The 19,554-nt window shown below is 40.6% G+C and overlaps 1 protein-coding gene across 5 annotated transcripts in view; it reads left to right on the top strand.

The window, feature by feature from the left end:
* The first annotated feature begins 3,311 nt into the window (after window positions 1-3,311).
* Window positions 3,312-19,554, top strand: part of DDX6 (DEAD-box helicase 6) — a 33,755-nt gene continuing 17,512 nt past the window's right edge. For 2 of the 5 annotated variants that reach the window (XM_032868660.1, XM_032868665.1), the window contains exons 1-4: window positions 3,522-3,615; window positions 6,451-6,924; window positions 10,564-10,627; window positions 11,731-11,835. In XM_032868660.1, the coding sequence (XP_032724551.1) occupies window positions 6,725-6,924; window positions 10,564-10,627; window positions 11,731-11,835 (369 nt within the window). In that variant the 5' untranslated portion in view covers window positions 3,522-3,615; window positions 6,451-6,724. The other 3 variants (XM_032868662.1, XM_032868664.1, XM_032868663.1) reach the window with 3 other exon arrangements.

Below are 19,554 nucleotides of genomic sequence, written 5' to 3'. Positions count from 1 at the left end.
TTAGCAATTACCAGATGTTGCTTTGAGCATATTTGGAGAAGAACTTTAAATGTTGAACCTTCTTTTGGAAAATCAAAATATTATCCTGCAAACCATAAAAGGGAGAAATGCTGTACTATAAAGCTTAGGCAGGTGTGATATAATCATGTTACTGAGGATATAGTATGGGCAAATCTTTTTTATTCTAAGTAATGAAGTAGTTGGAAATTTAAAAAAAAACCAACTATCATGTTTCCTTAAAAAAAAAAAAAACTCATAGAAAGCTAAAAGTGTGAAATCCATTTTAGCATGTTGAAAACATTTGGGGTTTTTAAGATAGTATCACAGATGTATATATTCCAGGTTGAAATTACTTGGAATTCTAGATTCTAAATATTTTAAGTTGAAGTTTAAATGAAATCAAGTATAATTTAACCTGTGATTTTTTTTTCCCTTCTAGTTATTTTTAGGTAAGTAAATGAGGACAGACATGAGACTGACAAATAATATTTGCTGGGGGGACCCATTATTGTGATCAAATTCCAAGTAGCATTTTCTAGCTGCAGCTCATGACTTAAAAAAAAAAAAAATTCTGTTGTATTTTAAACATGCTGAAAACCTCAATTCTATATATGACTCTTTTTAAAAATATCTTTCCTGCAGACCAGTTCTCTAGGAGCCAGCCAACAAGGCAGACCTAACACTTTAGCTAACAGCTTTATTGTTCAAAACCCAATAAGTAGGGTACCAGGGAAAAGCCAGTGACTAAAAACAAAGTAGAAATGACCAATATATCTTGGGAAGCACTTTACTACAATTAATAGGTGACCTCACTGGGGACAACACGCCCTCCAGATGCCATAGTTACTGCACATCACCCAAACTATCATATTCAATATTAACTAAAAAGCCAAAGGATCAGAGTTGTGATTTTTTTTTTTTTTTAGAGAGGGGTATGGAGCAAGTGGGGGTGGGGGAAAGTGGGGGGTAAAAGATGGGGCCTAGGGAGAGGGAGAATCCTAAGCAGGCTCCACACCCAGCACAAAGCCCAGTGCAAGGCTCCATTTCACAACCCTGAGTTCATGACCTAAGCCAAACTCAAGAGTCTGAGCCTTTGCGTGATATTTTAAAATATAACTCATAAATACAAAGATTCTGTGTACATTAGCAAATAATTCATCTGTATTCCTAAAGTGTCCCATTTTCTATGATTCTCATTAATCTGTTTGAACTAAGAAGAAAAAAACTTGTATTGAGATACTGGGATTGAACCTACCAACCACTGAAATTGAACCCAGAAGAAAGACCCCATGATTCATAGTTTAATTCTGCACCATCTGTGCTTCTCACCACAAAACTGCAAAGGGCTAAGTTTTAAGGATATCTGAGTGTCTTGCAAGAACATACAGGATCATTAAAGGTTTTAACCCTGGCAGATTTCTAGGTGAGAACGGGGTCATCTATTTCATATTCCCTCCTCAGTCTTGTTTTTGGTCATGACCTCTGCCAGGCCCCTTTTGAAGGCATTCACTTGTGAACGCAATCCTTTCCTCTGCCTAGTCTCGTTTTTTGAGTGGCCTAGGCAAAGAAATCCATCACCAGGCAGTGGCCCATTTTAAATCCTTAGGCTCCTCTCCCTCCCATTTACTTTCTACCCTCCTTCCCCTTGCATTTCCTGCTACTTGGAAAGACAGGCCTCACATTTTAACCTTTTATTAACAACTTAGCCATCCTCTCTCTAGAATGGGCACAAGGTGCAGGGTGATTCCCTTACATGAATGGTGGTATTAAAAAAATCTGGGAGGGGGCACCTGGGTGGCTCAGTCCTTAAGGTCTGCCTTCGGCTCAAAAAAAATCTGGGAGATGACATGCTACAAATTTAGAATTTAAAAAATTGTAAGGGGAACCTTCTTCATCACCTCAAGAACAGACTGTTCACACTTCTCAACCACCTTTGCATTGGCTGTGTGGAAATAAAGACGACCAGAGGAGAACAGGCGATTTATTCAGAGCTTGCTAAAGCATGGCAGGCGGCCACCTTCATTTAGTTTGGTGGCGACTCAGAGGCAGGCAGTGAAAACAGGGAAGTCTCGAGGCGCGCTCTGATTGGAGGTCGTTGGCATGAGGAAGCAGGAGGCAGGCTAACTAGAAGCGGGGCGTGTGATGTGATTGGTTTGGGCAACATATTTGGCTTTCTCTGATTGGCCCCGAGTTGGAAGCAGGGGCAAAAATTGGGGAAGCTGGCAGTCAAGGACCAGAGTGCTGCTCCTTGTGAGCCGATCCCGGGCTACCCCGGGCAGCTTGCTGCAGGGACTGGGGTCGGAGGTGTGTTGTCACACACGGTCTGGCCATTGTCCTATCCAGTCTGTCTCTCAGTTGGGTGAGACCCAGATTTTTCTTTTCCCTTGGCCCGGCCAGCTTCCTAGCTTCAAATTTTTTGTTTTGCTTGGAACCAAACAGTGCTCCCGATATTTCCGTTACGCGGAGACATTAGGACATGACAAGGACTTAGGGGACAGATACAGAAATACATAAGTAGCTTTCTAGTGAGGGTCAGGCAGGCGGGAGAACGAATCGCCCTCGGCCGCCTTCTGGTTCCTATTTCCATGAGAAGTGACTCCTCAGCGCTTTCCCTTCCTATCCAGGAGGCTGGCCCTCTCGGGCCGAGAAGGTCACAGCCCCGGGCCCCCGCCCCCTATCCCGTGCCGTCGCCCCGCTTCCGGCCCCCACTCCCGGGCGCGCGCCGACGCCTCCGGGCCACTAGTTCCGCGCGTTCCTGGACGGAAGCGCGCCCGGAGGGGCTCGGCCTCCCCCGTGCCCCCCTCCCCCAGTACTGCAGCAGCCTCCGCCGCCCGCGGGGGACTTCAGGTCAGCTCTCCCGTCCCCGAGCCGCGACCCGGACGCCTCGTTCTCGGAACGCGTCCTTGCTCGGGAACAAGCAGCTCATCCTCTGGTCACAACCCCTGCTTTCCACCTGGCGGGGAGCGAAGGCAGGGCACAGTCTTCCCAGCCATCATTCCCCACTCGTTTCTCCTCAGCTGTGAAAAAGCTAGCTCTCCTTCCCATTCAGAAAGGAACCCGACTTCCCCTTCGAGTCTCAGTCTCTGGGGTCCCCAGTCGATGTGAGAGCACGGCCGTCCATTTTCTCCTCAGGGAGGCTCCCCGGCCCGCATTCCTCTCGCCGCGAAGCTGGGGAGACCGTGACGCCGCGACAAGCGCGGCGGCGGCGGCGGCGACGGTGGTAACTGAGCTCTCGCCATCTTGGGTGGAGGAGGAGCCGCGGCCGCCGCCATGAGGACAGGCAGGGGGAGGGGGAGATGAGGGGGAGGGGCGGCGGGCGAGCGGGGGAGGGGCAGAGCAACCGAGTTAGCTCAGCCCGGGCGGCGACTCCGGCGGCGCCATGAGAGCGGGCAGCGGCGGAGGTAGGGCTGGGCGGCGGGGACAGCCGGCGGGCGCGGGCGGCCCTGCGGAGCAGCCCCCGGGGCGGGGCGGGGGCGGGGGCGGGAGGAGGAGGCAGAGGCTAGGGGCCGGGTGGGGGCGGGCGGAGGTTTCCGAGGAGGAAGGAGCCGCCGCCATTTTGGGAGCTTCGAGTCAACAATAAAGGACCGAGGGTGCCGAGCGGGAGTGGCCTCGGTGGTAGGACTCGGGCCCGAACCTCGGGGAGTGGGGTGAGGTGGTGAGGTCGAGGTCAGCGATGCGGTCGGGGCCGGGGGAAGCCCCTCGGCCGGCGGGGGAGGGGGCGCTCTGAGGCGGAGGCCTGAGGCCTGGCCGGGCCCCCGGGAGGAAGGCGGACGGCGGGCGGCAGCCCTGTGGGGTGGGGGCGCCTGAGAAGAGTCGAATATGGGAGTGTCGTGCGCGGCGGGGTCCGGAGAAGGAGCGGGCGAAGTACTCAGAGGAGCTTTGTGGAAGACGAAGGGATGTGGGACCACAGAGGTGGCAAGGACTTAGGGGGATGGTGGAGGTTATAGGGTACGAGGCGGCCCTATAGGGGGCGGCAGGGATATGCAGTGTCGGAGGGCTGGTTTCAGAAGAGGACCCGCTGCTGCTTGCTTGGAATAAGGCCTCGTAGGTCGGTAACAGGAGGGTGATTATGGAGCCCCCGAGTCGTGAGGGAAAAGGAGGGGCTTTCTCACTTAAGGGTTTCTCTTTGGGGCCTTACAGGGGGAGTCCCTATTGTTTCCTACTCGCGGAGTTGGTTCCCTGCTCTTGTGGCGCAGCTGCGATTATAGGGCCCCAGCCCTTTTGTGTTTATGGTCACAGAGGGCTGGCTAGAAGTGTTGGTTTGGGGCGGCGTTTTGGGGAGCAAGACATTATTGCCCCACAGTTACGGGGCTCAGATCATTGGCTTGTTTCTTTCCCTCATCGCTCACTCCCTTTTCTCTACCACAGTCCCCTTTTCCCTTCCGAATAAAACAGTCCCTCCAACTTGCAGACCGAGCTTAGAGAAACTGCGCTGCATTTGCAAACAAAAGCTCTTGTCTGAGATGACGATAGTGTTTTGGGTGTGAAACTGTCAGTTGCTAACTACGATCTGGGAAGTGCTGTAATTAACTCCGCGAGGGGCTCCTCCCAACTAGTCTACGTTTCGTTCGTATTTTTGAAAATGTAGAATGTAACTTGCAAGTCTAAATTGGGAAGGGGTAGGAGGAATATTTCCTTCTCTGAGACATAAAGCTGCACTGCAGGTTTCGGTTCAAGTAAGAAGGGAGTAATAGTCACATTTTGGATCTAGGGAGATAAATGGTCTTATGTTAAGAGCTCGAGGGGCAATAATGATATCTTTTAATCTTTAGAGGTTGCCCTCTTCATTCTCTTAGTGCTTGGCGAACAAGTCTTGTGTGTACTCCGTGGTATTGTTGATCATAATATAAATCTCAATACAGGAAACCATTTACCACCTTGAACTGAAATTAGGTGGCTGGTAACCACGGTGTGCTTAAGGCATCAGATTCTAAGAGACTTAGAAATATACAGCTTTGTGTATATGATAACCAGGTTTTGCTTCGGAGCAACTTTATTTTCAGTTTTTAAAAAAGACATAGCCAGTTGACTTTTAGAAAAGATGTATTACTTTGGAATTCTTGGTATTTGCAAAAAAAAAAAAAATCAATAATTAATACCCAGTTTTTGGTAAGGATTTATAAAGGAGTTTAAAAAGAACAAACCCAACAGAGGAATAGTAGTCCTTATTTTCTGGCCTTTGTAAATTGTTTTTCTTTTCTACATTTCAAGATAAGAATTCGATTTTTGGACTAATTAAAAATGGCGGACATTGGCCAGTTCGTTCGTTCGTTCTTTCTTTCTTTCTTAAGATTTATTTATTTGACACAGAGAGAGAGAGAGATCACAAGTAGGCAGAGAGGCAGGCGGAGGGGGAGGGGGGAAGCAGGCTCCCTGCTGAGCAGAGAGCCTGATGCAGGGCTCGATACCAAGACCCTGAGATCATGACCTGAGCCGAAGGCAGAGGCTTAACCCACTGAGCCACCCAGGCGCCCCAGGCCAGTTCTTTTTTAAAACAACTGTTTATTAGTACTCTGGGTTTCTTGGAAAGATTGGTTAAAGTTACCAGTGTGTTTTATTCTTTCACAGATTTATCTTTTTTTTTTTTTTTAAACAGGCAGTTTCCTTTTTGTGTTTTTGTGGATATTTTTAATAACAGCAGATATTTTAAGTTAGGATACACTTTTTGAAAAGTGTTATTGAAATGTATGTAGCTAATAGTTGTTTAGTATTCAGATTTTATTAAGGTAGCTAAAGATTGTTTTTGGCTCTTTCTCAAGTGAAGGATTTTGACATGTAGACATGTCTGTATCTCTTGACTTCTTCAGTTACTGTTTTAAGGGGCAGAATTTAAGAGAAAAAATAATTCATTTTTGTAAAGTTGAACCTCTATGGTTAAAATTCATAAAGGCACAAGTTATTTTTTTCCTGAAAGCATAGTATAGCACTTAACTTCAAGAGTTTGCAGTTGCTCTCAGAAATAGGGAAAAAAAAATGAATTGTCTTGCCTTGTTACAAGATACGTAGATTTACATTAATAAAATAGTGTGATACTTCATTCAGTTGTAACACAATTAAGTATAATGAATCATTGACTTTTAGAGGTGGCAAAGACTTTTAGAGTATTCATCAGGGAGGAAACTGAAGGAAGAGATTGCCATTTGACAGCTAATGCTAATTTAATCACAGTATCTTTCTACCTAATCTTCTCTGGGTTACTTTGAACTGACAATTTTAAATGTTTGAGATTGGTCTCAGTTGGCTTGGTGGGTTTTTTTGGGGGGGGGGGGGGGGGGGTTGGTTTGAGGCAGTCCATCTTTTTGTGTCTCTTCCTAGCCTGACTAGTGTTTTGGTCTAAGTACATCTGTATTCTTACTTAATAGAATGATTTCCTTTAAAGGGGTTCTTTTAAAAGGGAAAGTTTTTTCTAACTTTCCTATGTTTGCTAATTAAACTTTCTCTTTGTTTCAGATTGAAGTGAGTGAATTCAGATCTATAACTCAACCTTGTTAGAGGGCTTTTTAAAAAATAAAAAGTTGATTCGGTGCATGAGAGCAAGTTACTGCTGCTTACCGTTCAGAGACTTACAGGTGCTTGCCTGCATTGCAATAAAGGACTCATATATTGAGCAAGACTTATATTTATCTCTTCATTTTGGAGAGCCTAATAAACTGTTATTACAGTTTCTCTACTGACTTTCAAAAGTTTTGAAGTTTGAAAGAGACATCTTTACAATTAATACAGCATGAGCACGGCCAGAACAGAGAACCCTGTTATAATGGGTCTGTCCAGTCAAAATGGTCAGCTGAGGGGCCCTGTGAAGCCCAGTGGTGGCCCCGGAGGAGGGGGCACACAGACACAGCAACAGATGAACCAGCTGAAAAATACCAACACAATCAATAATGGCACTCAGCAGCAAGCACAGAGTATGACCACCACTATTAAGTAAGTGTTAGAATGAATAATAAACAGACTTAGGAGACCAAGGTGGTATCTTTTTGCTACTTTGTTGTTGACTACTTTAAACCTTATTTTAACCATTTTGTTTGCAAGGAAAAGACAGATGACTGTTTTATGGCGGTGGGGTATTTGCAATTGAATAATGTATTTTTGTCATAATTCAGGTTCATTAACAAAATATAGATACAGATGATATATATTCATTTTGTATACATTACTGTTTGAAACATTTCTGGCTTTCATAGTTAGCTTGGATTCATCCTGTTTTTGCCAGTATGGATTTTTCCCTAGTGTTAAACTGTACCTTACCCTAGTTTAAATAGCAGTTAAAGCCAGTTTCAAGTTTTAAGTTGTTTGTTTGTTTGTTTGTTTTTAATTAAATATTTTATTTATTTATTTGACAGAGAGAGATCACAAGTAGGCAGAGAGGCAGGCAGAGAGAGAGAGGAGGAAGCAGGCTCCCTGCCAAGCAGAGAGCCCAATGTGGGACTCGGTCCCAGGACCCTGAGATCATGACCTGAGCCGAAGGCAGAGGCTAAACCCACTGAGCCACCCAGGCGCCCCTCAAGTTTTAAGTTTAAAGACTGTCCCAGACATACTCACTGACAGAAAATTTATCCATAACTTTTTCTTTTTTTAAGATTATGGAACTTTAGTTTTCTACTTTAAAAAAAATAAGCTTTCTCCTTTTATGCACAAGATTACAAGCCATTATGTATTCCTAGGGTTTTCAAGATTTTGAACTCTTAGAAATGCATGGAACTGAATAGTTCCAGGCCCTTTTGTTGACTCTAAAAACTTTGTTGACTCATCTTACCACAGAATATTTTTTCTTTTAAATGTGCTGTCCGTCATCTAAGTGTACACTTTATTTTTTCTTAAAGATTTTATTTATTTGACAGAAATCGCAGTAGGCAGAGAGGCAGGCAGAGAGAGAGGGGGAAGCAGGCTCCCCGCTGAGCAGAGAGCCCAAAACGGGGCGACACAGGGCTCCATCCCAGGACCCTGGAAGCATGACCTGAGCCGAAGGCAGAGGCCTAACCCACTGAGCCACCCAGGCGCCCCTAAGTGTACACTTTAAGTTATTACTGTTAACTATCACTCTAAGATTCAGTTAATAGAAAATTAACGTTGAAGACTTGACCAGGGGCACCTGGGTGGCTCAGTGGGTTAAAGCCTCTGCCTTCAGCTCTGGTCATGATCCCAGGGTCCTGGGATCAAGCCCTGAATCAGGCTCTCTGCTCATCGGGGAGCCCGCTTCGCCCTCTCTCTCTCTGCCTGCCTCTCCACCTACTTGTAATCTCTGTCAAATAAATAAAATCTTAAAAAAAAAATATAGACTCTTGACCCCATTTCACATTTGACTTTTAATATCTAGCCATAGAGATCGATCTAGTCTCTTGACATCTTCATATGATGTTGAAATTGGGTCACTGAACTAATGTGTGTTATATTACAACCTAGGTCTTTTCCATGCCTAAAAAGCACTCTAAAGAAAAGTAGCACTTATAGGCTACCAGAATATCATAGATGGTTACTTGAATGTGGTTTGCTAGTGACCTCTAAGAGTTAATTTCCATTGGAATTGGTTTGGTCATTGGAAGAATTAGTATTATTGCATTTTCTACTTTTAAGCTTTAATTAGTATAGAAATCAAGAATATTCTCTAAATTGTAGTTTGTCTTTTCAATATATGAATAGGCTAGCAAGATTTGGGCTATTTTTAAACGTAAAGCTGTGTTATTTCATTATTTTCTACTTAAATTCTGATTTCAGACAACAAATTTTGCTTTTTATTTTTGGTCTGCCTGGGATTAATGGTGTTTTTTGTTAGTTTTTTTTTTTTAAACTAACATATAATGTATTATTTGCTTCAGGGGTGCAGGTCTGTGAATCATCAGTCATAAACAATTCACAGCACTCACCACAGCACATACCCTCCCCACCGTCCATAACCCAGCCACCCTATGTTAAGATAAGAGTCTCTTATGGTTTGTCTCAATGGGTTCTTTTTCATTCTGTGGGTTCTTTAAATCTGTTTGTCCAAAAATAAATAAATAAATAAATAAATGGTTTTTTGTTTTTTGTTTTTTTTTTAATCTGTTTGTCATCTCTGGGATCTAGAAGGCTCTAGATACCATCACTGTCTTCAGTATTCATTCTAATACTTAATCTCTGTCACTTACTCATTTTAAATAGTTTGGGTCCTCTAACTCCTAAGATTATGAATTCTTTGTGATAAGATTTTCCGTTGTATTTCTGCATTTTTATTCACTTTATATTGAATTTGACAATGGCAGGCTGGCACACTACGATGTTCAGCTGACATTTTTGCTCAGAGACTTTGGTGTGTTAATTATAGGCAGAATTGAAAGGCTTTGGTACCCTTGAAATTGGGAGCAAATAGTTAACTGTGTTAGAGTACTTTGAATTATGTGGGACCTAGCTTTAAGTAAAATAAGTCCTCATCTTTCTAAATCAAGACTCTGGGGAGGTTTTGGAGGCTCTGATTATGTAAGCGTTGCTATAATGAAATCGTAAAAACTTTTATTTAAAGATGACACATTTGAAAGCATTATCTGCTTTATTGACCATTTTTTCCCCATTAGGTGCTTCAGTATTACTTGAGGTTTTTACTTGACCAAAAAGAGAATTTTACTCTTGTTTTCTTGGTTTCAAGCATTCTCACTTAAAAAAAAAAAAAAAACTGAGAGATAGTCATTAACAGCTAATACTGAGGGTTTTTTTGTTTTTGTTCTTAAGATTTTATTTGTTGGGGGGCACAGAGCCAGATGTAGGTCTCAATCTGACCGTGACCTGAGGCCAAGCCAGATTCTTGACCAACTGAGCCACTCGGGCACCTCCTGAGTTATTTTGCCAGGAACTATGCTGAGTGTTTTATGTAAATTACTTGATATAATTCTGAACTCCCTTTATATAAGAGAATTGGAGGCTTAGAAAAAAAACTGCAAAGTCACAAAAATACTGAGTAGTAGAGTCAGAGCTTGGCCTCAGGTCTGAAACTTTGGAGCCCTTGGTTTTAATTAGTCATCAAAAGTTAGAAACTCAGATGCTTTACAGGAGACTGTGCTACATGAGCAGGTACTTGCTTTATCTAAAGGAGTCTGCTGCTTGATTTAAGCTCCCAGTTATCTCTGTCAAACTGTTGACTTGCAGAAGTTTGAAACCAGTGTTGCTAAAGCTTTTTTTTTTTTTTTTTCCTAAGAAAAACCTGAATCTGGACTTTATATGAAATCTCCTAATTTTTAAATGTTGGCAACTAATTTAAATTAAAACACACTACTTACATCAAATAAAACACTGGTTACCAGATTGGACAACAGTTGCACTACATATTACACTGCTTCTCTTAAAAGGATGGATGCCTTATTCCCTTCTATTCTTGATTTTTTTTTATCCTCTCTAGATTGTTCTTTTGTGAGAAGAGCAGTTTTCCTAATGCTGTTTATTTCTGTTAACTATATTCCAAAGTAAATGGCAGTATATTAAACTTACTGTGCTTTTTAGAACTTAATTATAATTAATTATGGTGAATCATCTTTGTATTATTAGAATAGCAATACTATGAATTCTCATGCTTCAATTTTACTATATTCTCCATAGACCTGGTGATGACTGGAAAAAGACTTTAAAACTCCCTCCAAAGGATCTAAGAATCAAAACTTCGGTAAGTTGATTGTAAAATTCAAGTGGAAAAATGGTGTGGAAACTCTAAAAGTGAATTAGTTACTTAATTATAACAATAGGCACTGTGTGTTTACTCTTAGATTGAAGTGGTTGAAATTGTATGGATCATATATGATGAATTGCCAAAAATTTTCACCTTTTGGAGGAATTACATTAATAATGTGTATCTGTATATTCAATGGTGTATTTATACATCTGTATATTTTATCTAATTTATGGAGTATTTTCATGGTTTGCAAGACATTTTCTCAAAATTCTCTTATGCCCCTAGCAGTACAGTAAGATTCAGGTTAGGTATTATCCTTATTTTGTGGATGAGGACAAGGAAGTTGAGAGATTCGTTCTCTTAGCCCAGTGTTCCCAACTGGGGGTGATTTTGTCCCTTAGTGGGGATTTAGCAGTAGCTAGAGACATTTGATTATCACAGCTTGTTTGTTTGTTTGTTTTTTTAATAAAGATTTTATTTATTTATTTGACAGATCACAAGTAGGCGGGGGTAGGGGGGAGCAGGCTCCCTCTTGAGCAGAGAGCCCCATGTGGGGCTGGAGCCCAGGACTCTGAGGTCATGACCTGAGCCAAAGGCAGAGGCTTAACCCACTGAGCCACCCAGGCGCCCCAGTTATCACAGCTTGTTAAACTCAACTTACGGGGATGCTGCAGGATGGCCCCTTATGAAAGAATTTTCTGGCCCAGTGTCAATAGTGCTAAGTTTGAGAAATCTTTATTTAGAATAGGATATTTGCAGACAGTGAGTGGTGGAGCAGAGTTTGACTTCACCTCTTGCTATTTGTAATTCAAAGCATGATACTTACATAGAAATAATAGTATGCAGCCAGTCCTCAGAAGAATATAACCATAGGGTGGCCTTTCCCCAAAACAGTTTTTAAGTGGCCTGTGTGTGTTAAAGAGTGGTTATTCCTTAGGAATACTTGAAATATAGATCAAGACAGAACTCATTTGCATATGTTTGTATTTTAAATGGGGTAGAGGAAGATTAAGTCTCTCAAACAAACGTTCTTAAGTATAGTAACTACCAAAGGAACACAGTTGCACTTCATTTTGTTGTTTTGTTTGTTTGACTAGGATGTGACCTCCACAAAAGGAAATGAGTTTGAAGATTACTGTTTGAAACGGGAGTTATTGATGGGAATTTTTGAAATGGGCTGGGAAAAGCCATCTCCTATTCAGGTACGTTCTCCCGTTTCATCCACTTGGGACGTAATGTTAGAAGTTAAGCATTCCATACTTTTTGATCTGTGTGAATGGTAAAATTAGCATTTTTCTCATGTGTATACATGTGCACCTACACACTTTTTCTGAACCTTTTAAAGAAAAGTCAGAAAATCATGGCCCTTTACCTCTAAACATTTCAGTGTGCATTTCTTAAGAAATAGGATTTTTTTCTTTTTTGAGTAAGCTCTATGCCCAACATGGGGCTTGAACTCAAGACCCTGAGAATAAGAGTTACATGCCATACCAACTGAGCCAGCCAGGTGCCCCTGGGGATATTTTCTTGTGTAACCGTAGTACATATGTAAACATAGTACAGTGTTAAATTTGGTCAATTTAACATTAATACAGTATTTCTATCTTATCTGTCATTTGTATTCTAATTTTTAAATGACCCCAAAATGTCCCTTATAGCATTTTTTTTTTCTTTTCTGTACAGAATGCCTCCTAAGATCAGGTATTGCATTAGTTAGTTAATATCTCTAACCTCTTTTAGTTGTGAGCATTTCCTTAGTCTTTTTTTGGTCTTTTATGACATTGACATTAAAAAATACAGCCCTTTTTTCCTAATAGAATATTCCTCATTTTGGGTTTGTGCTGTGTCTCCACGTGATTAGTCTCAAGTTACTCATTTTTAGTCAAACTACTGCAGAAGTTATGTTATAGCCTTTTCAAGCTACCACATTTGAAGGTATACACAGTGTCCATATAGTTTTCATTGATGAATTTAATTTTCATTATTGTCTCAAGGTGGTGTCTGATTTTTCTACTGTATAATTAATTGCTTTCCCCGCCCTTCCCTTGAAACTAATAAGTAGTCTATGGGAAGAACTTTAAGACCATGCAGGTATCTTACTCTTCCACCAAAATTTCTTCCTAGTCTTAGCAATCCATTGTTGATTCTTGCATGATTGGATCTTTGCTCTGATAGATTATGAGGAGTTACCAGTGCTAGCTAGCACTCCTTCCACATTTGGCCTTGTAAAGAAGAGCCTTCCCTGGGGCACCTGGGTAACTTATTTGGTTAAGCGACTGCCTTTGGCTCAGGTCATGATCCTGGATTCCCGGGATGGAGTCCCCCATCGGGCTCCCTTCTCCCACTGATCCTCCCCTTTTGTACTCTCTCTCAAATAAATAAATAAAATCTTAAAAAAAAAAAAAAAAAAGCCTTCCCTATATCTTCATGTATTTGTATATTACCAGTGTGGACTCAAAAATCCCCCCCCCCGTGGTATTTTTGTGGTCAAATTGTCCCTTTTTTGGCCATTGTGAGCTCCATGAAGTTGGTCCTTGTGTGTTTATAATGTACACACACTTGTTTTTTTCCTGATAGACTGGCTTTTTAGAGCAATATTAAGTTCACAGCAGTTGAGCAGAAAATAGAGATTTTCCTTAAAGCGGGTCCCCACTCATGCATAACATCCATTATCAACATCCTTCACAAGAATGACGCATCTATTACAGCTGGAGGAACCTCAGTTAACATTATCCAAAGTTCATAATATATATTAGGGTTCACTCTTGGTGTTGTACATTCTGTGGGTTTGAACAAACGTGTGATGACATGTACTCATCATTGTAATATCAGGCAGAATAGTTTTACTGCCCTAAAAACCCTCTGTGCTCTGCCTGTTCACTCCTCACCTCCCTTACCCCTTCATTTTTCTTGAGTACTTCTTTTTTGGCATATCATGATGCTGAGCCTATCTGTACCTGTCTTGTCCCAGCCTTGGAATCAGCCATTTCTCCAAGGAGCTCTGCTTAGTGGGGTAGTAGTATTAGAGACTTAAGTCCAAGTACATTCTTTGCTCCTTGGCCCTTTCAGTGACTAGAACAAGGAAATACCTGTATGTGTGTGGACACATACATGTAAACATAAACACACATGTTAAAACTGTTAAACCTAAGCTGTAATAAGGACAAACCCGATGACATCATTGAGTACTTTTTCATTGAGCAAACATGTACCGAGTGACCTAGACTGGAGATGTTTTTATGAACAAGACAGGATTTCTGCCCTCACAGTCATGGGGATAAGACAGCTAATCGTACAGATAATTTCAGTGTGATATGATAAGCCCCTTTCTCGTTGAAATTGCGTATATATGTAGCCATTAGAGGAAGACAGAATAACCTAGAGGTGATTCATATTCCAAGCAGAGAATACTGGGATAGGGGTTGCTTAGGGGTTTTTATCTTTGTGTGCCTTTATGGACAAACTAAAGTTTATTATGGCTGAGAAAGTGTCAAGATAAGATTATATACATCACCAGATAGGCAGTTTGAGTGCAAATATTGAAAATATTTTGGAATTTTATTTTTCTGTTATGTAGTTCGTGTTAATCCATTTTATTTACAGGGGTGAAAAGTTTTATGAGAGTCTTGTACTGAAGGGACTATATCATTCAATTTTGTATCTCCAGTACTTAGCAAAGTAGATGGCAGGAAATGGGCCTTCAGATGTTCAGTGGTGTTTAGAATGCTTTGAAATCATGGTTGACATGTCTGCAGGTTAACTTTGTCTATAGAACTGTTGAAGAACTAGTATGGGCAGTCAGACTGCCCAGGTCCAATCCCAACTCCAGTCCTTTATAAGTTGATATTTTGAGTTCTCTCTCTAAGCCTTAGTTTTCTGGCCTGTAAAATTGTTAGGATATTATTTATCATAGAGGAGTTGTGAAGATTAAATGAGGTAGTTCATTTTAGTATGCTTGGTATAGTGCCTAGTAGATGATAAATGCTCTGTAATTGTTTTAGGTTACTATTCCATACAGTAGTTTTATCAAAAAAGGAGATGGGGAGGCAGGAAGGAATAAATGCCCCTGCCTTCCTCAAAAAAAGGATTGGTTCATTCATAGCAAACTTAATTCATTCTTTTTTTAAAGATTTTATATATGGGGTGGGGGACAGAAGGAGAAAGAGAAACCCAAGCAGACTCTGCACTGAGCACAGAGCCCCATGTGGGGCTCAATCCCATGACACCAAGATCACGACCTAAGCCAAAACGAAGTCAGACACACAATCAACTGTCATCCAGCTGACTTAATTCTTAATGGCTGACTCCTGTTTTCCACCTTTGTATTAAAATTTAAAATTGACTTTGTTATTTGCACTTTCAGTATTAGTATAATATATAGGCAGTTATCTTTCTAATCACTTAACCAGTCTCATATTTAGCTTTTTTGGTGAAGTAGAAATAATAATCTCCCTCACAGGGTTTTTGTGAGGATTAAATGTAACTAAAACAATGTTGTGAAATAGCAAAGCAGTGTACAGGTACAAAGTGTTATTTTAGATATCTAAGACCACCATTCACATTGTCTTTTTCTCACTATTATTTTGCCCAAGAATCTATGGAAAACACAAGATGTTTCTTAGAACTATTCAGTGTAATAAACCATAATGTTAGGATTTTAGAACCAAAAAGAAATTTAGAAGTCCTGTAGTGAAATCTAACCTCATGACGGCTGCCCTCTATTCATTCTCTTCTTATATGCTGTCTCTCCTTGCCTTCCTATTGTTTTTAAGGTATTCTTTTCCATAGTACTTAGTTTACAGTTTTATGCAGGCATTTTCCCCCCCAAATATTGAAGATGCCTTCTTGATCAGATGGTGGGTGTCCTCTGCATTTGAATTTTCTTTGAGGTGAAATTTTATTGATTATAAGATTATTGGACAATGAAGCACTTAATTATATCCTCCAGAAAGAATATTTTACACTGACAGGCTGGAACCAGACATACTACAGCTTGCGCCTACACATCTTTCTTTGGTGTAGCCATCTGTGACTCTAGTTCTAATTCTGAATGCTATGCCCCATAGCTAGCGTAACTCTGCCACTCTAAAGCATAGCTTTATAGGAGCACAGACTTCTTTGGAAGGTGTAAGAACCTACTGTTTCATTCTGCTTAACATTATGAAACCTTACAGAATTGACCCTTGAACAATAAGGGTTTGAACTGCGTGGTTCCACTTATACACAGATTTTTTTTTTTAAGATTTTATTTATTTATTTGACAGATCACAAGTAGGCAGAGAGGCAGGCAGAGAGGAGGAAGCAGGCTCCCTGCTGAGCAGAGAGCCCGATGCGGGGCTCGATCCCAGGACCCTGGGATCATGACCTGAGCTGAAGGCAGAGGCTTTAACCCACTGAGCCACCCAGGCGCCCCTATACACAGATTTTTTATGGTACTATAAATGCATCTTCCTTACGATTTTCTTAATAACATTTTTTTTCTCTAACTTTATTTACACCTAACATAACAAAATGTGTGACTTTATGTTAATCAGTGAGGCTTCCATTCAGCAGTAGGCTATTAGTTAAGTTTTAGAGGAGTCAAAAGTTACACATGGATTCTTAATTGTGTGGGATGTCAGTACCCCTAACCGCCACATTCAGGGGTCAGCTGTATTAACTTTGAGATGATTGAAAATGGTAACTCTAACTCTGACTGCTTCCAGACCCTAGGCACACCTTTTGAAGACTTTTTTGGTAAGATAATGATGAAATGGCAGCTAGTCCGCTATTGAGGGAAATAGGGGAGTTCCTTATTGATGGCAAAAAAATTTCACATCAGGTCAAGAATCTCAACTATTTTGAGAAATTATTTTGTCAACTAGGTGTAATAAGTTTTAATTAAGAATTAATAGCTTATTGTTGATAGTTAGGAATTACAGCATTCTTAATCCTTTGTAAATCATTTCTCTTGGTAACGTGGATTTCTTAGGATTATAGGAATTGTTTTCCAAAATTTGCAAGGAAAAAAATCTTTAAATGCATTTACTCATTAGTTACTGTGGTAAAACTGGGGTGTGTTCCTTAAGTTAGAGATATTTTTGAAATTATTATCTTCCAAATTCTTTTTTCTGGGCAGCAGTAGATAACCTGTGATAACCATTGCTATCTCCTCTACCATACTCATACTATTTTTCCCGCTAAAATTAAGATTCTTAAGGTTAGCTGACCCAGGAAGGGTCAGAAACAACTACCCTAAAAGCAGCTAATAGGGCAATTTTCAGCTTTTTTCGGTACCACACTTCTGTCGAAAGCCTCTCAGTACTAGGAAATTGGAAGGTATACTGTGCTTTGGTTGTAGGCAGCAAACCAACTTGGGCTGACTTTAGCAAAGGGGAATTTATTGAAAAAATATCAGAGGAGTTCACTAGAGTGAGAAAAGTCACACTTGGCATTGACCAAGGACTGAGGCAGTTCTGAAGGGCTTGGGAAGCTACAAATTGCTACAGGATCTACTATAACAATTTAAATTCTTAGAAGAGAGCATGGAGCTCGCCTGGGTTCAGTTGATGTCTCCTGTTTAGCTGGAGAGGTTACCTAGACTGTCCGGTGGTGTGGAGACATGTAATTCCTCAGAAGAAATTTGGGGTGCTAGGGAAGGTGGGTCCTAGGGTAACCGAAACACAACAGATAACTTAGTGGGTCATTTCCACTTTAATGGTGGAACATGGCCTTGGAGAAGTAAGGTGGCAGAATCAGACCTGAGGTTGTTGTGGGGTTGTCATGGGTTTGGTAACTTGACTAAGATGCAAATCACGTATCACACAATTTATGCATTTAAAGTATACAATTCAGTGGTTTTTAATGTATTCACAGTTGTGCAAATCAATTTTAGAACACTTTAATCACACTAAAAAGAAACTGTTTTAGCAGTCTCCCCTCATTTTCCCCTAGCCCTAACCAACCACTGATCTCCATGAATTTGCCTGTTCTGGACATTTCATATAAATGGAGACATACATTATTTTTTGTGAGTGATTTCTTTGACTTAGCATTTTTTAGGGTTCATCCATGTTGTAGCATGTATTAGTACTTCTTCCCTTTGTATTGCCGAATAATAATTCCATTGTATGGCTGTACCACCTATGGTTTATCAATCAGTTGATAGGGTTGTTTCCACTGCTAGCCATTTTGAATACTGCTGTGAACATTCACATAACAAGTTTTTGTGTGGGAATGTTTTTGATATAAAACAAAAATACATAACTTGAAAGGATATAAATAAAAGTATCTGGGTGCCCAGCAGACAGTTTTTAAAGTTTTTTGCTTCCTCCTCCCCTGTTTTCTCCCTGGTAGCTCCCATGATTTCCTCTTGGGTTTCACAGTTGTCTGAGCCTGACTTGAATTCTCTTTCATTATATTATCTGATCTTTCTGGTGGATAGTAGTAAGAGACAGTGTGGATGTGTTGAATTCCGTGACTGCTACTACTAATCATAATGGTCACTATATGGGGCAAACTATCAGTGTATCTTAACTTGGAGACTAGCTTGCTTACTTTGTTTAAAAAAAGAAAAAGACTATCTTTAAACAGTTTCTGTAGAGCATAAACCCTATCAGAGAGTGCAAGGGAATAGAATTTAGTGGCCTTAATCTGAGTTAGATTTCCCAAAATGGGAAATTAGGATACCCTTAAGCTAATTCTCACCTGCCTCACTTCATTCAAAAGTTTTATTTTAAAGAACCTGACTTAAGTCATTTGGAGGCCCTTGGAGACCACCTAGACTTTTATTCTGTTAAAGAACTGAGTCGTGTGCTAGTAGCCTATTTAAAACCCACGGAAAAGGGGCACCTGGGTGGCTCAGTTGGTTAAGCGACTGCCTTTGGCACAGGTCATGATCCTGGAGTCCCAGAATGGAGTCCCACATTGGGCTCCCAGCTGCATGGGGAGTCTGCTTCTCCCTCTGACCTTCTCCTTTTGCTCTCTCTCAAATAAATAAAAATAAGATCTTAAAAAACACAGAAAAAAATGAACCCAAGGGGGTAATAAGCCCCCAGAGCAACTGTAGATTAACAGAGTTGACTCAAAGTAGGAACGAAGAGATTAAGACCAAAGGGTCAAAGCCAAGGATTTTTTCTTTGACCTGCTTTATTATAATAAGCAGACTATTTAATGCTGGTTATAGGAACAGAGGGTAACAGTATTGTTACAGGACCATATTTACAGTTCTGGGAGCTCTGTTTTCTTTCTCTGGTCATATGGAACCCATCTGACCCCTTTGATGCATTCTTTGTTTGTTTATTTGTTTTCCTTTGATGCATTCTAAGTAGGATGATTATTATGAGGGGAAATGCAAGTCATGATGATGATTAGATGTTCCTATAATAATGATTTTATTAAACTGTTAGAGATAGTTCTTTTGGTCATTAGCTTAGAAACAGAACTGATTGTTACAGTGATTATGAATCTCTTTCCTAACTTTCCTAACTTTCTGGTTTTATAAATAAAATTAAAAATTTTAGTTTCAGAAATTGAAATGTTCTTATTCTTCCCTCTTTATTCTATCTATATATGTATGTGTGTATTCAATTTTCAGTAATTTGGGGGAATCTTTTGCTGTTGTTTAGGTAACTTGTCCTAATAGGAAATGTTATCCTTGCAAAACACGTATGACAAAGTAAGCTAAATGTGAAAATGAAAAGTCACTCTCTGATATGACCATGGATTAAGATGACTAGAATAGAATTGAGTCTCCAGTTGAGTACATTTCAGGACAGAGAAGTTGAATATAAGACACTGACATTGTAAGCTTATATGATAAGATAAATCAAATAGGACTTAAAGTTAAACTTTGCCAGCCGATTCCTATTTTTTGAAGGATGGGTTGTCAAAGCTGCAATTTTTCATTGTGGTTAAATTGGCTTACTTTTCTCAGAATATAT

This window comes from Lontra canadensis, unplaced genomic scaffold, assembly GCF_010015895.1.
Source record: "Lontra canadensis isolate GAN:19392208 unplaced genomic scaffold, GSC_riverotter_1.0 scaffold36, whole genome shotgun sequence".
Classification (NCBI taxonomy): Eukaryota; Metazoa; Chordata; class Mammalia; order Carnivora; family Mustelidae; genus Lontra; species Lontra canadensis.
This window is presented reverse-complemented; position numbering and strand designations above follow the sequence as displayed.